A 20,413-nucleotide genomic window follows, 5' to 3' on the forward strand; every position below is an offset into this window, starting at 1 on the left:
TATAGTTAAAAGGTCAGATACAGTGACTAAGAAAACCTTGAACTACAAGGGAATATTTGAGTAAAGACATAAACAAGGGATCAAATCGTGACAATATACAAGGTGAGATTGAGTGTCCTTTGCATAAGCAGGAACAGGAGAGAGAAAGAGAGAGTCAGATGGGATAGGTAGGAGCAGGTAGTAGGTGTTGTGAGGATCCTAGTAAGGAAGTTGGTTATTCCCGAGAAAATGAGCCATGGGGAGCTGACAGAAGTGACAGGATCTAAAATGCTTGTAAAAGGATGACTCTGGAAACCAGAAGCTGGGGGGCTAAATGCAATCATGCACGTTGTTCAGACCTGGAGATGATGAAAGTCAGTTCCTGGATTTGTTCCGAAACTACTTTCAGAATCTGGTAAGGGATTGGGTATGGGATTCAGAAGCACCAGGGGTCAAGCAATGTTGCCAGGTTGGCCTGAGACCTGGAAAGCAGGACACTGTCACTGGGATCTGGAAGATGGCGAGACAAGCAGTTTGTGTGAGGGAGAAAACAGGTAATCAGTTTTAGCACATTCACAGCCAACTAGTGATCCTGAACAGAGCAGATGCTGGACACACGTGCCCAGATTTCAAGGGGAAGTTCCAAGCTAGATCTATTAACTTGGAAGCCATCATTGTACAGATAATACTTAGAGCCTTGAGGCAGGAGTAGAGAGCAGAAAATGTACCCTTTGCTCATCACCGTATCCCTAGTACCTGGAACTTTCTATCACACATAGGCATGATGTTGTATGAAATGAATAAATAGAATGTGTATGCGCTGAGGTAAAAGGGAAAAGGCAAAACCTTCAGTAGATTAAATAATGAGAACAGAAATTAAAAGCCTCTTATTTGAAAATTCCAAGTTCAATGAAGTCATCAGATGCTGCTTCTTCCTGATGAAATAGTCATTTTTTAATTGGGCATTTGAAAATTTTTTTAAAGATTTATTTATTTATACAAGAGCTGGGGTACAGGCCAAAGTCGTGGGAGGGTGAGAGGATTCACCAGAGACAGAGCAGGGAGCAGAACAGGAAGACTGACCAAAAGCGCTGCCGAAGGGATCAGCGGGTGAGACAGGAGAGGACTGCCGCGCCATGTTGGCGTCTCTCTGGCCCGCCGCGAATCGAACCCACGCTGCAGAGTCTGCAGACAGTTTCATAGCGCTGCACTCAACCCGCTGAGCCACCGGGGAGGCCCAGGCATTTAAATTTTTAAATAGGCATTTTTAATTGGGGTATGATTGCTTCTGACTCTTTTTTATTTTTTTAAAGATTTATTTATTTATGCATACAAAAACTGGGGTACAGGCCAGAGGTGCCGACGTGAGAGGATTCACCAGAGACAGTGTGGGGAGCAAAACAGGCAGACTGAATGAAATACATTGCTGAGGGGTGCAGTGGGTGAGACAGGAGAGGTTTGCTGCGCCATGTGGATAGCTCCCTGGCCAGCGGGGAATCAAACTTGTGCCGCAGAGACTGCGGATATCTTCACAGTGCTGTGCTTAACTCCTTGCACCACCAGGGAGGCCCGGTTGCTTCTGACTTTGATTAAATACCGTGTTCTGTGGAAAAGATGGCTTGTGCAAAAAAGAAAAAAATTGCTCTAGTGCAACCACCTAGTCTTCTAGCAATTCTTGTAATGCAATCAGAAAGAACAAAAGTCAGTGCCTTGGGAAGCAAAATTTCTTATGTCCCATGTTCTAATTTTCTGTCAGTCACAACGCAGGCTCTGTGAGCGCTTATATGAGATTCAGAGACGTGTGATTAAACAGGGAATAGATACTTTCAGCTCATGGAACATATGGTGTGATTTTTTTTTTCATATGGTGTGATTTAAATGAACATTGCTATGATGCTTTTAAAATTAAAGATATTATTGGAAGCAATTTAAGAAGTCTCTACTGCTACTTTCTGGTTTTACCTGTGGAGCATGGATGTTTTTTAAAGAGAAGCAACCCTGAATGAACCTACCCCAAGAAGCACAGGGAGGCTCAATCATGAAACCCATGTGACTTTGCTTATGACAACCCCGCCCCCATCTTCACTGGACCCAAACAGGAGGAAGGCCTTTGGGGTACCTGGTGGTGGTGATGTGGTGGGGGGAGGAGCCCAAAAGAATCAGCTCAAATTTGAATGTGTGGGTCATTGTCAGGGAGGCAGCAGTGCTGGAGACAAGCTTTCCTTAGCCTGAGAACCACAACAGACACCCTGGATTCCACTATGGACAGGTAAAGGGGCAGTTCTCCTCAGGGGTGGTGGGACTGGCTTCCTTCTCAGGGCTAAGCTAAGTATTGAGTTTGGGAGCTAGCCCTCTCTCATCACTGACTCAAGATCTGCTTGGTCAATGTGCACTTTTTTCTGGATCTGTCACATTTCTGATGAAATTAGGTCTCCACCTAATTTCTTCATCTCTGTCTTTTCCATATTTGAAAGAACCTGTATTATACACCTTACATTGGTTTGTCCTAAGATTTGTTTTGCAGTTAGAAATAGTTTATGTTAGCAATATTAACAAACCAAATGTTCAGAGAGTCAAATCATGAAAAATAACACTTTTACTGAAAATATTAACTGTAATAATTTTGTAAACATTCAACTATAAAACCCCTTGGAGTTTAACTTTCTTAGGGAGACTACTGAATCATTTAATTATGTAAGAAGGAAGTTATTTTTTAGTGCTTGGAGTCAACAGTAATTGCTTGCAAGTCTCTATGATTGTGTTTATTATAAGGGAGAAAAAACTCCACCAAATAAAATTACTTAATAATATAGGCCCAATTGTTAAGCTGTTAATAGCATTGTTACTATCATATACTTAGTTTTCAATTTCTTCAGACATGGCTTGGCTCATTTCTTAAATGTATAATCTGTTAAGTGTTTACATGCAATTTATGACAATTTAATTACCACAGTTTCTCATTATTACAAATGTATGTGAATCATACCTAATCCACATCTCCATTTAACTCTTTCACACAAAATTTACTACAGAGTTAAATATGTAATGGTTGCATTCATCAGGAAATATTTCCCCCACAAATTATGTTTGAGGTAAAGTAGGTTTACATCTTTGTATCTGCTCAGAGTAGGGGCAGAATATTTTCCGGAGGGCAAAGGTTACAGTCATCAGTTTACAATGAAATTTTGAAAATGAACCTGAGGCATAAGTTGTAGGTAAAGTGTCCAATGGAGATGTTTATACATGTGTATGCAAAATAATGGTAAACAGATAATTAAAATTCAGAGAAAGACAAAAAAGGAAAAAAGAAATTCAACAGATGAGAGAGATTTATAATTATCCTTAAGGAATATAAATAATAGCTGCAGAGTGCCTTAGTGAGGACACACTCAAGACACAGGATTATTTTTAATCTGCTTGCCTCTGGTTTGCATTGCTGGGTATGCAGGTAGTGTTCTGCCTCAGGGGGCACAGCTGTCCATTGCAGCTGTCAATCTTTGGACCTAAAAAAACTGCCTCTGCAGTGTCCTTCACAGCCAGAATGGTGCTGGACATAGGCTGCCTGCCGGCTACATGCAAGGGAAGTGCTGAGTCAAGTTAACAGTCCTGAGATTCTATTACATGATCATCTGGGGAAGGAGGGAAAAGTCCATGTGAACTCATCTTTGTCTTGTAATTTCTATATAGAATGTGTTTTCTTGCTCCTAGTAGCAGGTAACTCCTGGTACTGCACACAGTACATGATACAGTTTCCCCTGCTTTCTCATACAGGCAGTCAAGGAGAGTAAATTAAAATGTAAAAGGAATTTATGGTTAAGAGATAATGCTTGATTCTTTTTTTTTTTTTTAAGATATATTTAAATGTAAGAACCGGGGTACAGGCCAGAGTACGGGAATGAGAAGATTCCCCAGAGACAGAGTGGGGAAGAGAACAGGCAGACTGACTGAAATACACTGCGCTAAGGGGAGCAACAGGCAAAAAAGGAGAGGTCTGCTGTGCCATGTGTGTAGCTCTCTGGTTGGCTGGGGATCAAACTCGTGCTGCGGAGGCTGCCGATAGCTTCATAGTGCTTAACCCGGGGTCTCCCCTGGTGGCGCAGCGGTTGACCGCTAGGCTGCGAAGCTGCCCTCAGCCTCTGCAGCGCCGGTTCGATCCCCAGCCACCGGCGAAGGTCACACACGGTGCGACAGACCTCTCCTGCTGCCTGTTGCTCCCCTCAGCAGTGTATTTCATCAGTCTGCCTGTTCTGTTCCCTGCTCTGGTGAATTCTCTCACCCTCCCGCGCTTCTGACTGTACCCAATGCTTGTATAAATAAATAAATCTTTAAAAAAAAAACCAAAAACATAGTGCTTAACCCTTTGCACCACCAGGAAGACCCAATGCTTGATCGTTTTAAAGGGTCCCAAAAAGAAATTTTTTCCTCCGCATTTATAATGCATGCAATTTTTATATGCTAATGAAGTAAATATTAATAATTGTCATGGCAGTAGCACTACAGTCATCACCAATTTTTATTTTCAAAATAAAAATTACTGTTTGTTGGTATCATTTCAGATTCCTGCCAAATATGCACTGTTCATTTATAAACTAATATATGACTGACCAATTTTTATATTATTTGCTATAATGTGTGTGCTGGTGGTAAATCTAGTTTCTAGGGGGGTTTTGGTTGTTTTTTCTTTTTAAAGATTTTACTTAAAAATCTTTATTATTAGAACTGAGGTGTAGGCCAGAGGTGTGGGGGGAAAAGAAATGAGGATTTACCAGAGACAGAGTGGGGAGCAAAACAGGTAGATTTACTGAAATACACTACTTAGGGGAGCTCGGGCATGATAGATGAGGTCTGCTGTGCCATGTGGGTTAGTTCCCTGTCAGGGATCAAACTCAAAACTCAGGCAGAGGCAGTGATAGTGCTTTTAGACTTAACCCCTACACCACCAGGGAAGCTCTAGTCTCTAGGTTTAAAGTGCATTCCTTTAAACTCAGTGTGTGTGAGAGAGAGAAAGAAAGCAATAAAAAGCTCTTGTCTTTGCTAATCTATTTAATAAGGTTGACATTTGGGTACTTCACTTTTAAAGCCAGAGTCTGCCTCACATATTGCACCGTTAAGATGTCAACATATGTCCCCAAAAACTGATGCATGAATGCCCATAGAAGCTTTATTCACAGTAGCCTTGAAATGGAATCATCCCGAGCCTGTGAGCAGATGAATGAATAATGAAACCTGCTGTAGCCACACAATGGAACACTCCAGTAACAGCAAAAGAACCACTAACACAGGCAGCAACATGATATAATTTCAAAGTCATCATGCTAAGTGAATAAATCAGACACCAACAGGGAGACCATGTACGGTTTATATAAGAGTCCAGGAAATGAAGACTAATTTATATTAAGGACAACTTAGTGGTTGCTGGAGGAGAGAAGAATTAACTGCAAAAGTGGATAAGGAAACTCTGGGGTAAAGGCATTCAGGAAATATTCTGTATCCTCACTGAAGTTTTGGGTGTTTACATCTACCAATATTCATAGATCTGTACACTTTAAATCAGTGAAGTATGTAAATTGTACCTCCAAGTGAAAAAAAAAAGTTTCAGTTCTCTTGCCTGCAAACCGTATTCAAATTCCTATCTTCTGCACTTCTGCCTGACCCCATTAGGGGGCAACATTATCTCCACAAATTGGATGACATTTCTGAAAAACTCTAGCTGACAAAATCGGAGATGCTACTCCTTTTTTTGGAATCAACCACACTGTATTTCCACAAATTCAATTCAATTTAGTACAGATGATATCCAAAACACTGTGCCATAACCAGGGAACAAAATTCAGAGCAATATCCTGGCTGAGAACATAGCAAAATGTTTAGATTAACCCCCAGTTAAAGAAGCAAAACACAAAATTAATCAAAATCATGCAAACATGTCTATAAAAAGTCCAGAAGGGAATATTTAACAGCTGTCGTTAGATACTGTGTAAAAGTTAAGTACCATTAAATATATATGTTCCAAATTTTAAATCTTACTTTATAGTATTCAAGTTAACAGTTGGGTATTGCTCTTATACTTAAAAAATTACCTTTTTCAATATTTATTTTATTTATTTCTGCATAGGTCTGTGGTGTAGGCCAGAGGTTCAGGGGAGTGAGAGGATTCACCAAAGACAGAGTGAGGAGCAGAACAGATGGATCTACTGAAATACACTGCTGAGGGGAGCAGTGGGTGAGACAGGAGAGGTCTGCTGTACCCTGTGGGTTAGCTCCCTGGCCGGGGATCAAACTTAGGTGGTAGTGGTGATAGCACCGAGACAACCCCTAGGCCACCCAGATAGACCCCTCCAAAAAATATTACTTCTAAAGTGATACTTTTGTGTCAGAACAGTAATTGGGGAGACATTCAAGCAACCAATTGGTGACAAAAGTGAGCACTTAGATAGGATAAGCTGAGGGATAGGACACCACTGAAATGCTTTTGTTGCTGTTATTGTTCTATTATTGTCTAGAAACTGAGAGTGGTGAAAAGGTCTTACCAGAAGAATTGAAATGTGGTGAGGCTTTAAAGGATTTATAGGTTTTACCCAGAAGGAAAGATAGGCTGGCACCAGCAAGGTAACTGGGGGAAAAGAGCTGAGGAAAAGGAGCCTTCAGTCTCCAAAAGTGGGAAAGGAAGAAAAAATTACTAGGAAATGTAGAAATGTCTAGAAATGGCGGTTGAAGACCAAATGTAAAAAGTGGTGCTAAATACCACATCCGGGAGTGGAGTTTATTCTGTGGGCAGAAAAGAATCATTGGGGGATCTCGGTGGGGAGATGACATGGTCAGCTCTGGGTTCAGTTAACTAAATCTGGTACAGTCTGCAGGACAGAGGCAAAAGGACCAGTTAAGAAGCTAAGACAATATAAAAAATTGAAAGATGAGGGCTTGGACTGAGCAGAGAACAAAAGGAATAGAACAGGTAAAACTTCAAGGATAATCAGATGACTACTTGAATGAAGAAAAAGAAAGAACCAAAGGTGATTCTGAGGGCCTCCCCGGTGGCGCAGTGGTTGAGCGCTGGGTTACGAAGCTGCCCGCAGCCTCTGCGGCATCGGTTCGATCCCCGGCTGCTCCCCGGCCACCAGAGGAGGGTCCCACATGGCGTGCAGACCTCTCCTGCCGCCCGCTGCTCCCCTCAGCAGTGTACTTCGGTCCTTCTGCCTGCTCTGCTCCCCGCTCTGGCTCTGGTGAATTCTCTCACCCTCCCGTGCTTCTGACTGTACCCAGTGCTTGTATAAACAAAACAAACAAACAAATAAATAAATAAAACATGCCTCTATTAAAAAAAAAAACAAAAAACAAAGGTGATTCTGAGTTTTCAGCTGAGATGGGAAAGCCAAGAGACACAGGACAGCACAGGAATATTGTGATCATGTTAAGTTTCAGGTACATATTGGACATTTAGGTAGAGATTAGATGGGTGACCTGGAAACATTAATCATGGGTCTGATTAGGAAGTTTGTATTTCCAATGTATCCATCCCCTAGAAGACAATTGTGGGAAGAGGCTGTTCCCTGAGGTAGCATGGGTGGGGTTCTTGCTGAGTATCTCTAAATTGGTCTTAAATGTAAGGATGAAAGGGGGCTTATAATGAATCTCAGGTTCACTAGGTCTGAGCACGCAGTCAAGGAAGTAAGAACATCTCGATTGGTCCAATGAAGTATACATTTTTAGAAGCTTGATGGTAATGTGTTTCTCCTCTCATCCACAGCCTCCTGATGAACCATAAGAAGTTTCTTTACCAGTTCAAAAATGTCCGCTGGGCTAAGGGCCGGCGTGAGACCTACTTGTGCTATGTGGTAAAGCGGAGAGATAGTGCCACCTCATTTTCCTTGGACTTTGGTCACCTTCGCAACAAGGTATCAACGAAAATTGGCTTCCCAGGCAGTTAAAGCCTAAACAAACACTGCTAGTCTTTCTGGTGGTATTCTACATGTCCACACAGGCAAAACACATAGGTCACAAGGAACATCATTTAATGGTCTCCCCAATTATGCTCCACTTAGTGTCACACATTGCTTCCATGCCAAGAATAACTGCCCCGAGGGGCCTCCCTGGTGGCTCAAGAGGTTAAGCACAGCGCTATGAAGCTATCCACAGGCCCTGCAGCTGGATTCCATCCCCAGCAGGCCAGGGAGCTACCCACATGGTACAGCAGACCTCTCCTGTCTTGCCCACTGCTCCCCTCAGAAGTGTATTTCAGTCAGTCTGCCTGTTCTGCTCCCCACTGTCTCTGGTGAATCTTCTCACCTCCTGCACCTGTGGCCTGTACCCCAGTTATTGTATGCATAAATAGATCTTTAAAAAAAAAAAAAGAATAACTGCCCCCAAACTTTCCTCCCTCTTCCTCAGCATCTGAATTGCCTTTGTGATTTAGGAGGAAATTGAGGGTAAACATCCTCTAGATCTGGAATAATATGACCAACCTCCCAGAAAAATTAAGGAAAAATTAATAACTCAATTCTGTTTTCCAAATGATTTATATTCCCTCATATAAATGGGACCAGTGTGTTCAAGTCAGCATGGTTAGTCCAAAAACTCAGGAAGTCTCAACTGATTAATTCAATTAGTCTCTTAGCAGCTGAAAGAGCAGAGAGGTGCATTTTCAAGGGACTTTTGCACCAAAATCCAAATGGGCTTACATTAAGTTCCTGCCTATGTATACCTCCTCCCATAGCATCTAGTCTTGGTAGAAACCCAGAGAACGCAAAGGTCGAATGACCTTGTCTGGCTCATTGTCTAATGATTACCTTACTATTCATTTTATTTCAACCTCCATTATATCATATACATGACCTCATATCAGTTGTTTCCCATCCCAATCTCTTTCCCCTTGGGTGACAAGACAGTTTAACTATAGAAGGCTTTGCTGTTACCAAGCCTTAACTAACCTCCCTCTTACCTATTCCTCACAACAACATTTTATTGGGTAACTAGTTGGGTAACTGGTCCAAGTCTCAGGAGTGGTGAAGACAGAAAATCAAGCCTAGGTCTTCAAGATTGTGGGACTAACTAGTATTCTGCAGTACTGAGGGGACTTGCTACATCTCACTATCACCACTAGCCACAGGAATCACCTTCCATTGCTCTTGGCATTGCCTCTGACCTCTCAAGTTACATACACCTGTGGCCTCACCTGTGGCCTCACCCTGCTCTAGCCAAGCTCCCTACCTCCACCTAGTGGTCTGGCATATTATCTCAGCAAGCATGCCCAACCCATTTTTTTCCCCTAAAGGTACAAAAAGTACTAACTTCATAAACACAAATGAAATCAGAGATAGTGTGATGCTGCTTTGTCCAAAATCAACTCATTTCATTCTTGATTCCTCACAAAATCCACAGCCTTGTTCCACTCTTCCCATCTGCTCTTCCTGGCAGAACCTTAACCTTCCTGTAAGGGTAAAGGCAAAAACTACAGACACCCAAAAGATCACGGGGGTGAGGGGTTGGGGGCGGGGAGATGATGAATATAATAACTGTAAAGCCACTAGAACCGCAGTGAGGTTTGATAAACTGCAGCTGCGTGCTCTGCTCTCTCCCTAGGCGGGTTGCCACGTGGAATTGCTTTTCCTCCGCTACATCTCAGACTGGGACCTGGACCCCGGCCGGTGCTACCGCGTGACCTGGTTCACCTCCTGGAGCCCCTGCTACGACTGTGCCCGCCACGTGGCTGACTTTCTGAGAGGGTACCCCAACCTCAGTCTTAGGATCTTCACCGCGCGCCTCTACTTCTGCGAGGACCGAAAGGCCGAGCCAGAGGGGCTGCGGCGGCTGCACAGCGCTGGGGTCCAAATAGCCATCATGACCTTCAAAGGTGCGAGTGGGGCCTCCCCGTGCCAGCTTGGGTGCAGCAGCCACCACATGGGATTGCAATGCACAGTGAGAATTGGGGCAATTCAGAGGGAAGAAAGGTTCTGGTTCCCCTTTGGAGCCCCAAATTTTCCATCAATTAGAATCAGAGGAAAATAATTAATGGCTTTGGCACAAGATTGGGGGACAGGGAGGGGAGAAAATTAAAAACGGGCCAAGGTAATTCGTCCTCTTGATTTGAGATCTGAACCATCTTTTCCCTGCCCTCCCTTCTTTTAAAGATTATTTTTATTGCTGGAATACTTTTGTGGAAAACCGGGAAAAAACCTTCAAAGCTTGGGAAGGACTGCATGAAAATTCCGTGCGTCTATCCAGACAGCTTCGGCGCATCCTTTTGGTAAGGGGCTTCTTTCTTTTTCTCCCTCTCTCCAACGTCATCGTTTCCTGGAGCTGATCATATTTTCTTTCCTTATTTTTTACATTTTCATATTATTTGAATAAATAAAATCTATAAGTATGGAAATGTAAATATGAAATACATATAAAATCATGTGTGTATTTGTCACTCCTTATTTCTCCTCTGATGAAAATCTTACTTTCCCTTTGGGCTTTTTGTCGCTATTTCTGCAATTGAATTTGCTCTTCTGCACAATTCAGAATTCAGAACTCTCTGTCTGCCTAACCTTTTCTCCTCCCCTTTCTTTCTGTTGGAAAGTGCTTGATTGTGCTTCTCTCCAGGTAGAATTACTTCCTGCCTTCTCTCCGCTCACTTGTCCCAAAACATGTCATCCACTCATTTTATTTTATTTTTTTTCTCTGCAGCCCCTCTATGAAGTGGATGATTTACGAGATGCATTTCGTACTTTGGGACTTTGAAACCAACTTCCAAGAATTTAACATACTATGAATTATCTATGAAGATGGTAAAGCAGTCCTCCGAGCCTTCTGTGTTCCTTCAATTCTCGCTTTCTTAAAGTTGAGAAAAAAACATTCATGACTTGAAAAATGTCTTGAAAATATAGAGAAGGAACACAGACAGACCCACCAGAATAAGGTTGCAACTGGTACCTTTTTTTCCCCTCAATGCTAGAATGCCCCCTATTGGGAAGCCACAGAACTGTAGAGCCTGGGTGAACCTGAAGTGTCAATGTACTGCCTTTTAGGCAGGAACTAAGGACAAGGTAAATCCTTAATAGCATGGTGAGAGGATCAAATGTCTTAATAACTTGTATCCTTACTTTTTAAAATTCATTTTGAATTTTCAGTGATGTTAGTGGTAGATTTCTATACTCTTTTCCTTTGGGATTCACTTTCAAAAGATCAAACTCTACCATCAGGCCATGATCTATAGATCCTGATGGGCAAATCTAAATCTGGGTGATAGTTACACCAAACCATTCCTCCAGAGCATTAATATCCAAGTTTTAATAACCACCTTTTAAAAACTTGGGGGCGTTTTTTTGTTTGTCCTTAGAGAATTGTTTTTCTTATTGTTCAACACACATGGTCACCTTCAGATTGTTAAAGACTCGTAGAGTGAATGTGAGGACTGTGAAGAAGATACTCTAAAAGTGAGTTGATGCTTCAAGAAACAAATCTGGAAACACAAATCTTTTAAAGAAGCCCATGAATCAGTGAATGTTTGGAAGGGAGTTGCTTGAATATTGACAAGAGAAATACCTATGCTTTCTGATGGGTCATTTAACTTCAGCTGTGTCAGCCAAGTCAGTTTTCTACTTTGTACGTGATGTTTCTCTGAAAGAAATGTTCAACTATGTAAGAAAATGTGACAAAAGGGAATAATATCGGGGGTGGGAAGGATGACACAATATTGCAAGGAAATAGTGTTTTATCCAGAAAAAGTGGGGATCTGACATGGCAAGAAATGCCTCTCTAGTCTCTAACAACTATTTTTGACTGCAAGAAAAATTTTGAAAATAACTATGACTATGCATGTATTAACTAGAAGCCCTTGCAATGCATATGAGTAAATTCAAAGGAAAAGTTGTAAGCATAACTGTATAGTCTCAGCCCTATTGTATATAAGTCTGTGTAAAAGTTAAATATTAAGTCCTTGCTTTATGTACTCATATTTTATATTGTTATATAGCATCTAATATTTTTGTATCATAATTTCCTTTTCTGATATATTAAAATAGACTTCCAATGGCTTATCATTGTATACCTTCAGAAATTATTCTAATAGAAAGGTGTATTATTGCACCAATCAAACATTGTAATATTGCATTGAAACAGTTCTATTGATTTTTTAGTATATTTTTTCCCACAAATTTCATTGTGATTTTCAAAAAATTGAATAATTTTGGAAGTTTTGGAAATAAAATACCAAATAAATTGCAAAAGTGATTTATAAAAAGTCAAAATAGAGGGAGGGGGCCAATGATCTGTGGTAAAGAAATGTGGGGGCTTTGGCAGTGCATGTAGTATGGTGACATATTTCTAAGATCTGTACCTATTCTCCTAAGTCATTTTACTGTGTTGTAAACCAATGCAACCTGAAAGAAAAAGTCATTTCAAAAAAGGAAAAGGTGTGAAAGTTAGCCCATGTACCAATGTCTGCATATATATATGACAAGATTGCTAGAACACCCAATGGGAGAAAAATAGCCTTTGCAACAGCAATTTGGGACAACTGAATAATCATATGCAAAAGAATGAATCTGAACTTCTGCCACATACCAACCATAAAAAGTAACTAAAATTTTATTGTAATACATTGCCATGTAAGAACTAAAAACTATACAACTCTGAGAAGGAAGCATAAGTAGCAATCTTCATGACCTGGGATATGACTACAGTCTCAAATAGAGCACCAAAACCACAAGCAAATAAAGCAAAAAAGTAGAGAAAATATTTACAAATATTATATCTGGTAAGAATCTAGTATCCAGAATATATAAAGAAATCGTAACAAAATAGGCATTTCTTCAAAAGATTTACAAGTATCTAGTAAACATAAGAAAAGATGCTTAACATCCTTAGCCATTAGGGAAATGCAAATTAAAAACCACATTGAGGGCCTCCCCTGGTAGTGCAGGCGGTTGAGCGCAGCACTGTGAAGCTGTCTGCAGCCGCTGCATCGCTGGTTCGATCCTGGCAGGCCGCCAAGGGTCACATATGGCGCGGCAGACCTCTCCTGTTGCGCCCACTGCTCCCCTCAGCAGTGTATTTCGTCGGTATGCCTGTTCTGTTCCCCGCTCTGTTTCAGGTGAATCCTCTCACCCTCCCGTGAATCTGGCCTGTACCCCGGTTCTTGTATAAATAAATAAATCTTTAAAAAAAAAAATCACATTGAGATACCATTCATACTTACACCAGAATGGCTATACACAAAACCCCAATAATACCCATTATTAGTGAGGATGTGGAAAAATCGAAACCTTCATATATTGACTTGTGGAAATCTAAGACTGTGCAGCCACTATGAAAGACAGTTCAGTGGTTCCTCAAAAGTTAAACACAGGGGGCGCCTCTCTGGTGGCGAAAGCGGTTAAGCACCACACTATGAAGTAATCCGCAGCCTCTGCAGCCATGAGTTCAATCCCAAGCCATGGAGGTGATGCACATGGCACAGCAGACCTCTCCTGTCTCACCCACTGCTCCTCTCAGCAGTGTACTTCAGTCAGTCTGCCTGTTCTGTTCCCCACTCTGTCTCTGGTGAATCCTCTCACCCCCTCACATCTCTGACCTGTACCCCAGCTCTTGTATGCATAAATAAATAAATCTTTAAAAAAAAAAGTTAAACACAGAATCATTGTATAAACCAGCAACTCCACTCCAACGTCTATATCCAAGAGAATTAAAACATATGTTCAAACAAAAACTTGTACCTGAATGTACTGAGCAACATTTTCTCATAATAACCAAAAAGTAAAAACATGCAAATGTCCATCAACTTGGTGAAGGGATGAACCAAATGTGATAGATCCATACGATGGTGTTTTTCAAGTCATAAAAAGGAGGGAGCACTGATACCTGCCAACATATAGATGAATCTTGAAAGCATCATACTAAGTAAAAGTAGGACACAGAATTGCATATGGTATGATTCCATTATATGAATGTTCAGAACAGGTAAGTCTATAGAGACCGAGATTAGGGGTTGCTAGGGCTATAGTGAGAAGGGAATGGGGAGTACTTAATGTAAAAAAAAAATAATTAATGTTTCCCCAAATCTCTTAATGTCCCCCCAAATCCCTTTGAATAGGGACTTTTATGAATTTGGTAAAAGTATTTTAGAGATTGATGATGCCACCATGATGATTTGTCAACCCCATAAATATTAAAAACATTTTAAATATGTATAAAGTAACCCAGCCATTCCAATTCTAGCCATCTCATCTTAACACAAAATTCTCATGTATATATCCAAGTTTACATAGACAAGGAGATTCATTCATTCCAACACTAGTAGGGAAAAACTGAAATAACAGTCTACAGTGGAATTGTTTTAAAAAAAAAATAATCCAGGGCCTCCCCGGTGGCACAGCGGTTGAGCGCTGGGTTGCGAACCTGCCCGCAGCCTCTGCAGCACCGGTTCGATCCCCAGCTGCTCCCCGACCACCGGAGGAGGGTCCCACATGGCGCGCAGACCGCTCCTGCCGCCCGCTGCTCCCCTCAGCAGTGTACTTCGGTCCTTCTGCCTGCTCTGCTCCCCGCTCTGGCTCTGGTGAATTCGCTCACCCTCCCGTGCTTCTGACTGTACCCAGTGCTTGTATGAATAAATAAATAAATCTTTAAAAAAAAATCCAAGTTGTTTTGTCTTCTGGAATGGTTAAAAAAAAATCCAAACTATTATCTGTAATTATCTTCAAGGAGAAAAACTGGATGGGAGGGAGGTGGAAGAAAGGGAACTTTCACTTTTTCTTCTATATACTTCTGCAAAATAAAGTATAACTTGTAAATTTTTTATAGTTAAAATTAAAGATAAAGAAAAGACCATTTAAAACTTAGATCTCCAGGGACCTCTCTGGTGGTGTAAGGGGTTAAGCGTTCCATATGAAGCTGTCCGCAGCCACTGCAGCACAAGTTCAATCCCCGGCCGCCCAGGGAGCAATCCACATGGTGCTACAGACCTCTCCTGTCTCACCCACTGCTCCCCTCAGCAGTGTATTTCAATAGATCCGCCTGTTCTGTTCCCCACTCTCTCTGGTGAACCCTGTCACCCCCTGCACCTCTGGCCTACACCCCAGCTCTTGTATGCATAAATAAATCTTTTTTTTAAATAAATAAATAAATAAAAACTTAGATCTCCAAAATAAAAATAACTTAGATCTTCACAGGACTCATTATACTCTTAAGTGCTTACTGACTGTCACACAGCTATAACAATTGAGCAAATTCCAGTAAAGTCTAGCAAAGGGCCTTTGAATGTCTAAAAACATTCCCTCCCAATTTGTGATTTGTGAGACACTTTTTTGAGGATAGGACAATTTGCAGGAAAGTTGAGTCTATAAGTCAAGTTTCACCCAGAGAAAAAGAAACGGTAGGAAACACGGATCTTAACTGAGGCCTACAGCAGAGGAGACAGAGCAGGGTCAAAACAGATTTGGGAAGAGCTCAATGGGACTTTGGAAATGGATCACGGGTGCAATGGTGATGAGAGATCTGCAGGGACTACACCTGAGTGGAGAAACCAAACATTGTCTAAAATTTAACAAAGATGTAAGAAAATAAATACATTTAATAATAATACACACACAGAGAGATCTTGAAAACCTTTTCCCTTTGCAAAACAGGAAAGGAAGCTCTCCTGCCCACCTGTGACTATGCAGATAACCCTCTTTTTTCTTCTTCCTTTTCCTAATAAACCTGTCCTTTTAATATACATATATATTAAAACTAAGATAATATATATAATATATATATATGGCCTCCCTTGTGGTGCAAGAGGTTAAGACGAAACCTATGACGCTAGCCACAGCCACTGCAGCATGAGTTCAATCCCCGGCCAGGGAGCTACCAACATGGCGCAGCAGACCTCTCCTGTCTAGCCCACTGCTCCCCTCAGCAGAGTATTTCAGTGGATCTGTTGTTCTGTTCCCCACTGTCTCTGGTGAATCCTCTTACCACCCACGCCTCTGGCCTGTACCCCAGTTCTTCTATGCATAAATAAATAAATCTTAAAAAATATATAAAGAAAAATGTAAGAAACAGATCTTTCTTATCTCAATGGGGTTACCTATTGATAAGCCCCACACAAGTTAAATCAAAAGTCAAGAATACTTTAATACAAACTAACCTGCATCATACTCAGCCTTGCCTCCTTAAACAAAGGCCAGAAAAATTTTGTTTTCTGGGCAAAACCATCTGACACAGACTGTTTTGCAATAAAGTGTTGAATATCTCAGACAGAGAAGAGCATTTGTAAACTGATGGAATGTGGAAACAGCACAATATCCAAAAACACCTGGCAGCAAAGCACACCGAGTTGCTTATACCTCACCACCCAGGACCAGGAAATATTAATAACATCCTCTTACTCAGTATCCTCTTATGCTGGAATATTCAAATTTAAAACTCCAAGTATGGTCTCTACCGAATGCTTAGAGCTTTTTTCCCATAAAGTAGAAAAAATCATGAAAGTTGAAAAATCAAACTATTGCAAGTTAGAGACTAGCCTAAATATAATGAAGAATTAACTCACCTTACCAGGGCCAGCAAGATCAGTAGAAAAGGCAGAGCAGCTGAAGGACAGGCAGGCTTCAACTCTCCAGCAAGAACACTTCCCTCAAGAGGAAACCAGCTCTGTGAAGTTCCTTCTTAAAATCCTTACGCAAATTAAATCAGACCCACCCAGATTATCTAGGATACAGATTATCTGGTTACATCAATTGATGATGGGCTTCAGACAAAACTGCAAAATGCCCAAAGCAATACCCAGATTAGTATTTGACTGAATAGCTGGAGTCTAGCCAAGCTGCCACTTAAGACACTCCAGAGAGTTAACATCTTTGTTTTTTAAAAGATTTATTTAGGACCTCCCCTGGTGGTGCAGGCGGTTGAGCGGTTGAGCGCAGTGCTGTGAAGCTGTCCGCAGCCTCTGCAGTGCCGGTTTGGTCCGGCTGGCGGGCCAGAATCCCACACTGCGCAGTAGACATCTCCTGATTCACCCACTGCTCCCCTCAGCATTGTATTTCAATCAGACTGCCTGTTCTGTTCTCCATCTATCTCTGGTGAATCCTCTCACCCTCCCACACATCTGGCCTGTACCCTGGTTCTTGTATGCATGAATTAAAAAAAAAAAAAAAAAGATACACAAGGGGGCCTCCCTCCCTGGTGGCGCAAGGGGTTAAGCACTGCACTATGAAGCAATCCACAGCCTCTGCAGCACGAGTTTGATCCCCGGCCAGGAAGAAGCCCACATGGTGCAGCAGATCTCTCCTGTCTCGCCCACTACTCCCCTCAGCAGTGTATTTTGGTCAGTCTGCCTGTTCTGTTCCCCACTCTGTCTCTGGTGGACCCTCTCATCCCACCAATCTCTGGCCTGTAACCCAGCTCTTGTATACGTAAATAAATAAATCTTTAAAAAAAAAAAAAAAAGATATACAAGGAAAAGATATTATTTTTAAAAAAAGAAATAAAAGATTTATTTATGTGTAAAGTGCTGGGGTATAGGCCAGAGGTATAGGGGGTGAGAGGATTCACCAGAGACAGAGTGGGGAGCAGAACAGGCCGATCTACTGAAATACACTGCTGAGGGGAGCAGCAGCGCGGCAGGAGAGGTCTGCACACCATGTGGGACCCTTTCCAGCGGCTGGGGATCGAACTGGCGCTGCAGAGGCTGCGGGCAGTAGCCTTGTAGAGCTACTGCCTTGTAGAGCTCTGCTGCGGGCAGAGCCTTGTAGCCCAAGGCTCAACAGCTGTGCCACCAGAGGAGGCCCATTCTGTCTCTTTTTAGAGAAGAAACTGACTCTCTTTCTGCCTCCTTTTCTTCCTGTGGGTTCCCTCTGTTCACTTCCCTTATTTTTTTTAAGATTTATTTATTTATGCATACAAGAACTGGGGTGCAGGCCAGAGATGGGGGGTAGTAAGAGGATTCACCAGAGACAGAGTGCAGAGTGTGGAGCAGAACAGGCAGATGTACTGAAATACATTGCTGAGGGGAACAGTGGGAAAGACAGGAGAGGTCTGCTACGCCACGTGGGTCACCTCCCTGGCTGGGGGTCGAACTCTTGCAGCAGTGGCTGCAGATAGCTTGATAGTGCTGTATCTTAACACCTTGTGCCACCAGGGAAGCCCCTCACTTCCCCTATTATCTAACTTTCTCTGCTTAAAGTTTCTATTCCATTGTCCCTTGACTTGTATACAACCCATTGTCGATGTCCCCGTCTTTTCTATATTTTAGTCTTTTTTTTTTAACATTTTATTTATTTATTTGTTTGTTTGTTTGTTTGTTTTCTTTATACATGCACTGGGTACCGTCAGAATCGCGGGAGGGTGAGAGAATTCACCAGAGCCAGGGCGGGGAGCAGAGCAGGCAGAAGGACTGAAGTACACTGCTGAGGGGAGCAGCGGGCGGCAGGAGAGGTCTGCGCGCCATGAGGGACCCTCCTCTGGTGGCCGGGGAGCAGCCAGGGATCGAACCGGCGTCGCAGAGGCCGCGGGCAGCTTCGCAACCCAGCGCTCAACCGCTGCGCCACCGGGGAGGCCCATCTATATTTTAGTCTTAATCCTTATGGTTAATTGCAATTTTCCCAAATTCCATCAAAAAGGTAATTTAACTAAAATAAAAATAATCACCCCAATGAATCTTTTTGGTCATTCAAACTATGTTACTACTAAGGTGGTAGCAGTGGGGACTAGAAATTAGAAGGATGAAAGAGTTTAGAGGCTTAGCTTGCGGAGATAAATGATTAGATATAAATATTGACAAATAGCAAAAATTGCAAAGCAAACTGCAAATTTATACACTGACTAGAGCTTTGCTCTCTGTAGTTGTATGGAGAGGAATATATTGCATCTGAGTCTCTAAATCTCATCCAGTGGCCCCAGTCCCCTGTTTAACTAGCTCTATTTCTGGTCCCATAAGCTGATGTGACTCACTTAACAGCAGTTTGTCTTACTTAACAGCAGTCAAACTAAACCCAAAGCCAAATACCAGCTGCTGCTTCTTTCCCTCTCTCCACAACTTTGTTCACTTAGTTTAGTCCTGTCTGTGCCTTAAATTCTACTCTCATTGAATTACCACAATTCTAACCTCTGTTGTTCTAGGTGTTGAATCTATGGGTCTGTTTCTAAAATTTGCATCTTGATCCTCTATTCAGGTTCAGTTCAGTCTTCAGTTTTTGGTAAAACTTATTGATTTTGGTAGGAAAAGGACTCTGTCAAACTCTGTGTAACTTCATTTTGTTTTCTGGTCATTTTGACTCGCCAGGCTGATCATGTGCCCCCAAGCACAGGGAGAGGGGTGCGTTGAGCACCTGCTGTTTTGTCTGGCTCTGTGGGAGGTGCTGGTGCTACAACATCAATGAGAAATAATCTTTCCTCTGAAGTTTTCCTCTTTTCCTAAAGGAGGGAGAGACCAACAGTCTTCAATTATACACTATTTGATGCAAGTGTTTTTTTTCTTTTAAAGATTTATGCATTTATGCACAAAAGAGCTGGGGTATAGGCCAGAGGTGCAGGGGGCAAGAGGACTCACCAGAGACAGAGTGGGGAACAGAACAGGCAGACAGACTGAAATACACTGTTGAGGGGAACAGCGGGCAAGACAGGAGAGGTCTGCTGCGCCATGCAGGTCATCTCCCTGGCTGGGGATTGAACTTGCGCTGCAGTGGCCCTACACAGCCCAACAGGGTGTGTCCCAACCCCCTGAGCCACCAGGGAGGCCCCTATTTGACACAAATATTAACACATAGGCATAGAGGTTATTTTAATCCTCTTTTAAGGTTCAAAGAAGGCTATCTGGAGCAGGACTCCATGAGCTTAATTTTAAGTTTTAAACACTTTTTTTAAAGTAAACTATGATGAGTTCAGAGAAAAGTACATGGATCATGAGCAACAGCTTGAGAATTTTCAAAAATACCAGACAAATACCAATGATGCAGTTACAAATGACTGGTCTCTCAGATAAGAATTAATGAGTTTGTCTTCCCCCATCTCTTTCAATTTCCCCCTTATTTGACAAGTTTGCCTTCTTTATGACTGGTCTCTCAGATAAGGATTAACAAGTTTTTCTTTCCCATATTTCTTGCACTTCCACCCTTGTTTGACAGGCTTGTTTTCTTGCATTCCAAGGAAAACAGCAGTTGTTGAAAAAAAGCAAGCTGGCACCTGAGAGGTTCGGAGCGGTAAAGAAAAGGAGAGCCAGGCTAAATTTCTCAAAGGAGGGGAAAATTTATTGCGCCCCAGGTGGACCTCGAGGACCCAAGTTGGGGGTCTGTGAAGCTGTGCCCGTGGTGAGGAGAGATGTCCCTTTTATAGGGTGAGGAGAGGTCAGACAGGAAAACTGGGTTGGGGTGGGGGGGAAACTGGTTTAGGCAGAACAAAGTTGTTTTTCATGGAGCTGAGTTGTTTTTCTCTTTTTTATGGCTTCAGTTTAGGTTTGATGGTATCAGTGGTCCTG

General features: G+C 42.1%; 1 protein-coding gene across 1 annotated transcript; it reads left to right on the forward strand.

Annotated features, from left to right (window-relative positions):
- Positions 1 to 496: 496 nt before the first annotated feature.
- On the forward strand, positions 497 to 10,701 carry AICDA (activation induced cytidine deaminase; the record flags this gene model as incomplete). The annotated part of the gene is made up of 6 exons (XM_084256076.1): positions 497 to 533; positions 2,173 to 2,248; positions 7,727 to 7,874; positions 9,559 to 9,829; positions 10,107 to 10,222; positions 10,648 to 10,701. 6 exons carry the CDS (start codon positions 497 to 499, stop codon positions 10,699 to 10,701), a joined length of 702 nt encoding a protein of 233 aa, XP_084112202.1.
- Positions 10,702 to 20,413: the final 9,712 nt, after the last annotated feature.

The sequence above is a fragment of the Talpa europaea genome (genome assembly GCF_964194135.1).
Source record: "Talpa europaea genome assembly, chromosome: 15".
In the NCBI taxonomy this organism is placed as follows: Eukaryota; Metazoa; Chordata; class Mammalia; order Eulipotyphla; family Talpidae; genus Talpa; species Talpa europaea.